Consider the following 11,379-nt stretch of genomic DNA (forward strand, 5'->3'; position numbering starts at 1 on the left):
CCCATAACATTTGGGTGCCTCTGGGGCTACTGACATGAAATGCATAATACATATATATACATAAACTTTTAAAAACATACACCTCTGTGGGAATCATCATCATCATATCGTACCCGGCCTCAAAGAGGACTCGGTAAAAACGTACCCAGCCATCATAAGGCTCGGTAAAATCCTACCCGGCTACGTGGAGCTCGGTAAAACCCAACTGATCAGTGGTTGTACAATAGGTGCCGTACCCGGCTGACTATAGCGCGGCTTGATAGAGTAAAACAGATACATATATATAATGCATGTAGGACTCACTAGAATCATATTCTGAACCTTTCGGAGTGACGTAAGGTCGATATTCTTCGTACACGTTATTAGGAATAACTCTTCATCAAGAATCTTATAAGAATCAGGAAGTACCAATAACATTGATAACATAAGAATAAGAGAAGCAACCTCAACATCAATTGTTCCATTAGAAGGGAAACCATGTAAGTACTGCTAGCTTCTAAGAGTAGAATACCTTTGGAAGCTCATTTATTGCATTATGTACTATCGAAGTCATGCAAAAGAAGGAAATGGATAGCCTCACATACCTTGTATATGTAATTCCCAACCTCAAGCTATGCAAATTTCACGACTCCTTAGTCTACAATAAGAGAAATGACATTATCGTTATCGTTTAAGCATCATAACTATTATGTATCGACCACAACCTATTTTACGATGAAACGGATAGCACCTCCCCTATATGTATGACTTCACACAAGTCAAAACAATCACCAAATATCCAAACATACCCCTATCACTTCATACACAACACGACAACCAAAATAGTGTCAAACAATCCGAAAATATTATGACGAACGACCAACAAAAACCTTGGCATTATGTGGTGTTTCTCCACACCCTTCCTCCTCTCAACTCCATAAAAATAGTAGCAAAATAGACAATGCAATATCAACAAGAAACAACACACAAAATAGTCCCACAAGTTCATCAACTCAAAATTAATTTTTCGGTTTACTTAAACACATTTCGATTTGTCTTTTCTTTCAAATTGAGAAACACAACCAAAAGTACATAATTATAACTCTTATCCAATAAACTAGCCATGAATTCAACTTAAAAGTAAGTTCACAATCAGCCAACCTTGACACAAGAACAAACAACATACCACTCTTTTGAAACTCGCTAGGTCTATTCTTTACGATCGAGTTACAACTCGCAAAGGCATAGATAATGGAAGGAGAAGCATAATCTTACCTTGTACTGAGTATAACCCAAAAAACCTGGTCCTTCTTCATCAAAAATTAGTTCCTCAACGCGGCTACAAGAAGGAGAAAGAGAAACTAGCAAGCTGTCCAGACTTTTCAGCACTAGAATCACTTCGTAACACCTGAAATACTCAATGGTTTGTGTGGGATTTTTGGGGAGGTGTTGCAGGGGTTAAATTTTGTTTTCAAGGTATGCAAGATAGGTGAAATAAATGAGTTGATAATCCCTTAAAATTCCCTTCTTGTCCGATTTTGGGGCTTTTAATTGAGTCCTCTCATTTTGGCAAGTAGGTGATGCACCTACTTGTCACCTACCATTATGTGCAGTCTCGCAAAAATACAAATATCTCTATACTCCAAGATTTTATTGACAAACAGTTTAATGCATTGGAAACTAGACTTGTAGATCTTCAATTTTATATTTATATCATCCTTTGATTCCAAGTATATTGGGAGAAAAGTACAGTTACATTTGACCTAAATTTCAGCACATTATGAATGCAACTTGTGATGACCTTTGCCAACTTTTTGTTTCACAACTCGCTTGACTTAAAAACATAACACACGACTATCATACGACTAAAATAACTCATAACGTAATCTCCTCATCATTTTAATCACCTTAGTCTCACCCAAAAAGCATATGTTATAACATTCCAAACTTGTCGACTTTCGACGAAACTTATTTTCTTCAATTCGTTTAGCGTTTAAGCTTTCCAACCCTTTTGGTACTTGTTATTGATGATCATAAAGATTTGTAACCTCCAAGATAACATTATAAACTTACACTATGTAGTTTAAAAAATGATCTCTTTTTCGAGCTTACATCAATTGCCTTACGACGTACTCTCACGTACGAAAACATGGGATGTAACATAGTTGGTGAATCTACTTCCATATCTTGAACCCAGACTAAGTGATAAATCCAGCCCTTTCCGATCATCTTCCTTGCCTTGAGATAGGAAATAAATCTACCTCTTGGCAATGCTGTTTTACCTTTTCACTCCAAAATAGGCTCCCCTAGAAATTGAAATCGGACTATCTTTGATCTACAATCAATGTTGGCATGATTAGAAGCCAACCAATCCATACCCATTATAACATGAAATTCTACCATATCTAACTTGATTAGGTCCGCTATGGTAGATTGACCATGAACTACTATTATACAATCTCTATATGCTTGCTTTGCTATCACTGAGTCCCCAACAGGTGTAGACACCTCAAAAGGTTCAACCAATTTAGGTTTTATTCCAAACATACTAGCGGCTAACAGAGTAACATATGATAAGGTGGAGCCTGGCTCAATCAGTGCATACACATCATATGAGAAGACTGATAATATACCTGTAACAACATCAGGTGATGACTCATGATCCTGTCGTCCTGCCAATGAATAAATGCGGTTCTGAGGACCGCTTGAGCTAGATGCTCCGCCTCTGCATCTACCACGACTCATTGGTGCTTTTGAACCTTTCCCAGGGGGGTGTACTAATGATGGCGAACCAGGTACACATCCCGCTGGCTGAGCTATGCTTGAATCACCTCTCGTCAGACAATTCCTCATAGCATGGCCCGGATAACCACAAGTATAACAAACACCCAACCCTATACAGCACTACCCGGCATGTTGCTTACCACACTGAGCACATCGTGGCAAGGGCGGCCTCATCTGACTTGAATCATCCCTATACTGAGAACCTGAGGCCCTGGAAGGCTGACCAGGCCCTGAATATGTGTAGATCAAATCTCTTACCGCCAAACTGAGGGGTGCGCTAGCCAATGGCCGGGATGGATACCTCGGATATTTTTGCCTCTAACCACCTCAAAACTCACCAGAAGGACCCGAATACCTTACTTTCTTATTCTGGGCCCTATCATGCTCACGATCCATCATCTGCTTCTGCTTACATTCCTCTACACCATGAGTGTATGCATGAATACGAAAAATATCCATGTCTGGCTGAAGTGAGACCGACATACAATCGTTAAGCAAGTGTGGCTATAATCCCATCACGAACATGGGAACTCAATCCTCCATCTTAGATACAATAGTGGGAGCATACCTAGCCAGTAAATCAAACTGAAGATTGTACTCCCGAACACTCATGTTACCCCACCGAAGGGTCAAGAATTGATCAACTATGTCCCGTCTAAGCTCCGGGGGTAGATAATGACAAAGAAAAGCTTCTGTAAACTCCGGCCATACTACTGGAGGGGCATCCTCACCTCTGAACATTTCCCAAGACTCGTACCAATTAACTGCAACATCTCGGAGTCTATAGAAAGCAAGCTCAACTGCCTCAGTCGTAGTGGTGTTCATTACCCTTAACGTCCTCTGCATTCTATCAATAAATACCTGAGGATTTTTGTTTTGATATGCCCCAGTGAATATCGGAGGGTCTAAATTAATGAAGTAACCGTCGCACAGATTGACCTATCTGTATAACCAATAGATACTTCCTGACATCGATCTTGTACGGCTACAAATTAAGTTAATAGTTGAATAGCATCTCTCATCTCCTGAACTGATGCATTTGGCTGAGGGGTTGAACGTACAGGGGAGAGTGTTGGAGCTGGTGCCCCTCGGACCTCTTCTAGAAAGAGCGGGGTATGTGAAGTATAAGATGGAATCTCACTATGAGACTCTCCTCAAGCCCTGGTAACTCATGGCACTCAACTAGTAATCTCACCAACCACGGACTTTCCTTTATGGGTGGCTGTAGTCTTTGGAGGCATAGCTGAAAATATAGCATATCGTTAGGAACATGAATTTTTATATCGCACGATCTAAAATAAAAGGATAGATAACATCCTATATGTCTTGTAACCTCTTGTCTATAAGTGTGGTGCACGACACACCCATAAACAAGACTCTACTAGACACGATCTATAGACAACACTAGGACAGAAATGCTCTGATACCACTTTTGTCATGACCCAAACTGATGGGCCGCGACGAGTGCCCGAGTCCTACCTATCGAACACCCTTAAGCATGCATCTAACATATAACTAAATGACGTCTGCTTAATTTCGAGAATAACATACATGAAGAAAACCTGCCAAAAAGGCATATGTATGTATACATGCGGAATATAGTGGGTGAGCCGGCAAGGCTGCTATAAACAACTGTATACCCATAACTGAAAGCCAACAAGGCCACATACTATCCAACTATGCATAACTGTCTATAGACCTCTAATAGAAATACAACTATACAAAGACGGGACTGAGCCACGTCATACACATGTATATATACAAGCATATCATACCAAATCAAAAGTCGCTCCGGATCAAGTGGAGCATGCCAACTCTCGCTGATCAAGGATCCTAAGAAGGGGAACCGTTAGCTTGCCTACCTACACCTACAAGCATGAAAGCAAGCCCCGTGAAATAGGGCATCAGTACAAAAAATGTACTGAGTATGTAAGGCATGAAAACCAGTACGTAAAAGACATAGATGAAACATGGAATAAATAAATCCATCTGTAAACCTGAATAACTTTGTAAATTTTGAAACATATATAATGTCATGCATGTGCATATAAATATTGTTTACCGTGAAAATGGTAACAATTAAATTTGTAAATGGGACTATAAATATAAGTGATCTATTTTTATGCAAGTTGTTAGAGAAGTTGATGCTAGGAGTATGAAATTTAACGATGAGATACAAGCTAAAATGGTGTAGTAATCAAACCGAGGCGCTTGCTGCCCGGGCTTCGGACTGGTTAATGAAGGGCCACGGGGTCGATATTCGGCTCGAGTTCGAGCTATCGGGGGTAGTCAGAAATGGGATAACAGTTAGAACATAATTAAAGAAGGATCTTTATGGCCAATACCAAGCAATAAATGAAGAACAAGTATGAAGGCAATAAATTTTAAGGGTGGCCTTGAGTGAGTAAGTTAGAGAGAAGAAAGAGAGAGAGATATTACTGATATTGTGTAGAATAGTTGGAGGAACAGCAGCCCCTTACAAAGTGGTGTGGATTCCCTTTATATAGGAGGGGGATCCGGTTATAGTACAACATACATTAATTATAAAAGCATGGAGATGGGACGGCTAGACATGACGACTCGACACAGGCTGTGGGTAGGCTGACTCTGTCAGACTTATCCGCGTGCTTTGGTAACACCCCTTTTTGATCTATACTCGATCTTCGTCTTCTTTGAGTCGAGCCTCGACAAGCCCCAAGGGAAGGAACTCGGTCGCAACTCCACATCATTGGGGTCTCGAGATATTCTTCTGAAATGGTTTGATAGAAAGAAATTAAACACTCTGATTGCATTGCATACAGACAGTCTCCATGTTTCCCAGAATGAAGCGATGGGAAATTATTCTGACATCTGACTCTACAAGCTTCTTGCGTTGATATTATACCAATGATGCAACCTATGGCGCGAGCCTTTGCGACAACCGGGATGTCCCATGGACTTGTGTATTTGACATCATTCAATGCACTGTCAATTCCTGTTCTCCAAGGTGAAATTACCACCGTCGATTTGGTTCTTCAAAAAATGCAGTAATTGTATCCGACGGTTAGTCTTTTAAAGCCTCAATGACCGTGTCGTTACCCCTTATAAATGGGGGCGCTCTGGTATTGTTTTTCTATCCAAGTACCTTAATCTTCTCATTCGCCCATTTCTCCTTATCATCTTCCTCTATTGTTGATCACCATGTTTGAAGTCTACGGCCTCAATGTCGTTTGGCATTATTTCGATAGGCCGTGTCGTGGCGCTTTACCGGAGCTCGACTATGCTGTTCCGTTGCTACTGCGGTTGTTATTGCGTCTGTTGCCACTGTCCCCATTGGCCCGAGATGACAATAAATGGGGAATCGATTTTCCCCTTTTGTATACAGTCATTCGGACTATGCACTGCTACTCACTCTACTACCCAGGCCTAGTGTGGCACTTCATCCCTTGGGTTTTTTCCTTTCCCAAGGGATAAAATGGCACCATCGGTCATTGAGGCTAGGTCCCGCCGAATCTTTAACCTTTGGCTTCGGCAGGCTATGTCTCTCTTCTCTACCTCCTCTGCAACCCTTCTTTTTCCTTTTCTTCATCTTTTCCCTCGGCGAGGACCTTCCGTGGGATTGAGCTGGAAGCCTAGAGGAGGTGGCGCTCGAGGGAGTTGCCTTCGAGGATGCGGGCTCAAGGAGGCAGTGCTCGGATATGCTGCCACCGGATATGAACATTCTAGGACATATTGGGTTCTTAGGTTTTCATCATATGTACATCCTTCTGCTTCTTTGTTTTGTGTAGAGATTCCTCCGTAGGCTTTTGTAACCATATGAAAGTGCTCCTCGAGGGTCGTTGTAAACGAATATGCACGAATATAGAGATACTCTCTTGTTTTCTGTCTTTGATGCTTGCCCTATCATTGTATATTCTAGTGCATTTGCGGAGATTTGAATGTATGCTTCGGTTGGGGATCGTCAATATTCCTTTTGGCCTTTGGTCAGCAGAAATGGCTCTCCTTCGAGCTCATTGTTGTTCCTAGGATCAGGCCTGAAACGGTTCTGCAATTTTGGATCGTCGGGGCCCTCGATCCTCATGGAGATAGAGCATTGAAGTGAAAATCAATTTCGGTCACTTGGAGCTTTTACTTTTGAGTTTTGATGTAGATAACCTTTTAAGGTGTTTGTAGGCATGTTTCTGAGGAAGGGTTGTTCGTACTTAGGTGACTTCCTGACGTCGAGCCCTCGTGGGCGGAGCTTGAAGTGCTTATTTTTCTTTTTAGAAAGGAAAACCATGAGATCAGGTACCACCTCGAGCTCTATGATGGTGCTGAAGGCTTTCCGAAGCTTGACTTCTTTTTTATGGAGGTCCTCGAGGTCGGGTACCACCCCGGGATCTGTACCGAGGCCATTGGCCACCCGAGGCTTACCTGGATAGGCGAATCGTTATTGTTTCCCACATATATGTGGGGTGTCTCTTGCTTCTTTGGAATATCCCATTATTTTAGATAGCTATCCTTCCGCCTGTCACACCTCCTTTTACTATACCCCATAAACGGTATAAATACAAGGGAGTTTTTTCAATTAAAGGACAATCGAAACGAGATTTTTTATTTATTAAAAATCAGAGTCACCACTTTGGATAATTTATTGTGTCCCAAGTCACCAGTTTAAAATCCCGAATCAAGGAAAGTTGACTCTATTCACGGTCTGCGAACACAGAAATCCGAGTAAGAAATTCTATTAACCCGGGAGAAGGTATTAGGTACTCCCGAGTTCCGAGGTTCTAGCACGGTTGCTTTTGATTATACTTGGATTACTAAATTTTTTACCTACTCATTTTGAAACCTATGTGCTTTCACCTCTTAACCGCCTTTAAATTAAAAATTATCTTGAAACGGGTCACGCGTACGTGTACCCATTTTTGGCGCGTAAAAATTATGTCACGCGTACGTGTCCACAATTAATAACGCTTATTATTATTAAGAAAGTATAGCTGAAGTTACTCGAACGTATACTCAGATTTTTTTTTAAGAAATCGTAACTGTGTCACGCGAATGTGTCCACAACCATGATAGTATTTTAGTCGGCCCTAAAGGTTTCTCTACGAATATTTGTCTTATTGTCTAATTAAAACATGTGAGGGCCATATATTGGTTGATATTACACCACAAACCCATTGAGGGACGATAATTAATTAACTCGGGCCACGACATTAAACATACCCTAAAATTGAAGTTCGGTTACTTTTATTAGCCAAAAGTCTGAATGGGATAGAACAAGCATTCACATAGCCTGAGATGGTTTTGGGCTGACTATAGGCCCAATATCACTTGAAGCATTTGGAGTAAGGGGGAATGCAATACAAATATGAAGGCCCTTTCCTAGCAAGTTGACCCATGTTGTCCAACCGGGCCCAATTCCTTTAAGTAATTCCATAAAGATAGTCATACATGAACTAACATACGTCCAGATTGCTAACTCAAATTCGCATCTATTTACAAGCAAATACAAATCCAAGGTTAATCTTTGTTACATGCTAAATCTGCATCCACAATTTATTCTGATAATGATAAAGTCACACCGCTCCGGCAATTAACTAAGTTACTCAATTTGAATGACCTAACTATCAAGCTTCGACTACCAGTATTCACATGATACCTAGATCACTGACCTGGGATGTGAAAGAAAAATGCAGAACTCAACTTCTAGTAATACTTTTCATGCATTGTTAAACCCATTTCTGCCATAAAATGCAGCAACCATATTGGACCAAATGGCATAATGAAAATTCAAGTCCCAAACTACATCATCAACATATTACATGGAACTTGAATCCTGATGGTATTTTACCAGATTTGGGACTCGTCGAACTGTAAATTCATAGTCTGAATCACAGTTCTTCGAGAGCAAACAACTTGCTCGAATTCTAAAACTGTACCAGAAAATGTGATACAAAACTCAGGCAATTTAAACGTAAATACCAATTTCAGTCAGATCTAACAGTCTGTGAAACAAACAATCTTGAGTCAACCGTATCTAAATCAGTCCAACTAGTGACCTCGAGACAAACAAATATTAAAATGACTACATATAAAGAACTTATACTGAGGTAGACATTCAGACTAGGCTACCATGTCGTACGACATTCAGAGGTTAAAGGTTGATCCCATTGTTCATAGTTGAAAGGCAGTAAGTGGAATTTCCAGAAAAACAGAGTAGACAAGCATGCTATAGTCTTAATTTAAACTCAAACTGAATACAACTCAAGGCTCCAGATTCCATTTTTTGATTCCCACATCAAGCTTTACATTCGAATAGAGTGCAGAGATGTGTACATGGGAATGAACAAAGACAAGAAATGAAAAATCAATAGGAGCAGCAACAAGAATCAGCACTGAAAAAGCCAGCAAACCAGTCCCAACCCAGAAATGATGTATAGCAGCTCAATATAACAAACTCAAACACACGGCAGCCCAACAAAACTTTAGACCCAACTTTTGGCGACCAAGTTCAGTCCCTTTCCCACTCGGATGAGAAAAAATAGTTTCAGAAGTTGAAAAGGAATCAACAATCACTGAAATTCAATGAAACAGTAAAATTCCTGCCATTTTTGTATTTTTCTGAGCTTTTCTTCTTTTTTAGCCCTTTTTCTCTGCCTTGAAAGGCAAGAAAAGCTGCCTTTATAGGCAAGCTATTAGGGCAGACTTAGTTTTGCACTTTGTCCCCTTTTTAATTTTTATTATAGCTTAGATACACTTATAAAAAATCAAAAATCAGAACCAACCCCTTCCCAGCTTCCTAGTCTGTTATAGCAAGATTCCCTTAAGCCAATTCCCTAGACTACCCTTTAAAGACTCTAAAACTACCCCAAAACCACCCGGGTCAACTGGTCAAGCTAATTGGGTCAAGTTGACCCAATTCGATGGGTCTACTGAAAACCTAGTTCAACTCTCAATTGGGCTTTTTAATCTTGTGAACCCAATCAATACTCAGAAAAACCCCAAAACCCAAACGTTCAAATTAAGACCCTGAAGACTCGGAACAAAGTTAAGCCTAAAAGACACTGCAAATTCAAACTATCAGAACTTGAACACAAGACCCAACTTACAAGCACACACATCCTAAATCTAACATGCAGGTACGGAAATAAAGAAGAATGATAAATAAAAAGAAACAGAATAAAAATCAGAAAATAAGAGAAAGAGTAGAAGAAGGTGAGGATGAGGAAACAAAATACCAAAGGGGAAAGAAGAATACCTAGGGATCTCGGACAAACAAGAAATAGCATGTACGCTTTGAAATCTTCAATTTCAGGCCCAATCCGAGATTAATCGTATGTTCTTTGTCAAAAACATGCGATTAAAGTCGAACTGAGCCTTAAAATCTTCAATGAAACCTTAATTTGAGACCTGGGGATTTTATGGTTCATCTTCTGATCTAATATTCGAGAATATTGGGCTACATTCGAGGGAAACGGAGTGGGGATTTGGAACGAGAGGGTCAGGGTGGTTCGGTGGTGTGATTTTGGTGGCGTTTGGAGGTTGCGCCGCCACCGAAGGCCGGGGATTTGGGGGCGGTTTAGCTAGGGTTTCGGGGTGTTTCTGGTGAGGGTGGTGAGCAAAAGGGATTCTGAGGGGGGGAAAGGGTTTTCGGACACTTAAATACCCCTGGGGCTTCAGTTCTGAGCCGTTTGATAAAGGCGAGATCAACGGCTCAGATCAATACTTATTGAAACGACGTCGTTTAGTTTGGGGGGGACACCGGACCGGGTTAGAGTGGTTGGGCCGGGTGAGGGGGTTTGGGGGACTTGGGCCTGGGGGTTTTGAACTCAAATGGCCCAAATCAGGGTTTTCAACTCTTTTTATTTTCCTTTGATTTTTTTCCTAATTTCTTTTTTAAATTCTTTTCTTTTCAAAATTGAAATAAAACCTAAATTAATTAATAATTTCTAAAAAAAATTAACCTACCCAATTATATTAATCACTCATCATGGTATTTACAATAATTAATTAAATCCTAAATTTAAAGAAAAACTATACAATTCAAAATTTAAAAGTAAAAATGCAAAATGAATTATTTTTGTGATTTTCATTTTTTATAAAACAAACTAATTTACTAATTAATATAAAAATATAAAATTAAATCCTAACTGCAGATGCAACATATTTTTTTTATTTTTCATGAATTAAATAAAATAAACGTGCACAGACAAATGCAAATAATTAACAGAAAATGCCACGAAATCCAACAAAATTGCAAATACTGAAAGAAATTATTTTGTTTTGAATATGTTGGAGTAATTCATATAGGGCAAAAATCACGTGCTCACACTGCCTTGGCATTAGGTCCTTCATTGCCATAAGCGCAAAAGTGTTGGTGTAGGCCCCTACTTCAGTCTGCCAATTCTACAATAGCAATGGCAGCTACTTTAGGGCTGAGCTAGCAGGGAGGGGAGAGTTCCACTCCCAGTGCTCAGGATCTGCGGGAGTTTACCCTGAAAACTCTGTCTTTCATAAGAGAGGAATATCTGGATATGGTGAGAAGGTACTGTGGATGGGGCGAGGGGGTAGCGCTGCAGGTGTTTTCCCCAGATGAGAGTATTATGGACTCCGCTGATGGATTCCTGAACGTATACTTATACCCTTTCGCAC

The 11,379-nt window shown here is 40.3% G+C and overlaps 1 protein-coding gene across 1 annotated transcript; it reads right to left on the minus strand.

Moving 5' to 3' along the window:
* Positions 1-2,265: 2,265 nt before the first annotated feature.
* On the minus strand, positions 2,266-3,609 carry LOC138889541 (uncharacterized). The gene is made up of 4 exons (XM_070172863.1): positions 3,316-3,609; positions 3,102-3,228; positions 2,904-2,993; positions 2,266-2,795 (listed from the first exon to the last, which is right to left on the minus strand). The coding sequence occupies exons 1-4, from the start codon at positions 3,607-3,609 to the stop codon at positions 2,266-2,268; spliced, it is 1,041 nt and encodes a 346-aa protein (XP_070028964.1).
* Positions 3,610-11,379: the final 7,770 nt, after the last annotated feature.

The sequence above is a fragment of the Nicotiana sylvestris genome, chromosome 4 (genome assembly GCF_000393655.2).
Source record: "Nicotiana sylvestris chromosome 4, ASM39365v2, whole genome shotgun sequence".
Classification (NCBI taxonomy): domain Eukaryota; kingdom Viridiplantae; phylum Streptophyta; class Magnoliopsida; order Solanales; family Solanaceae; genus Nicotiana; species Nicotiana sylvestris.

Bases quoted from the DNA above. Each gene is read 5' to 3' on its own strand.
- LOC138889541 (XM_070172863.1), bottom strand. From the start codon at position 3,609: ATGCAGAGGACGTTAAGGGTAATGAACACCACTACGACTGAGGCAGTT. The intron at 3,229-3,315 runs GTATCTAAGATG...GTCTCACTTCAG, and splicing joins CTAGGTATGCTCCCACTATT to CCAGACATGGATATTTTTCG. The intron at 2,994-3,101 runs GTGAGTTTTGAG...ACACATATTCAG, and splicing joins AAGGTATTCGGGTCCTTCTG to GGCCTGGTCAGCCTTCCAGG.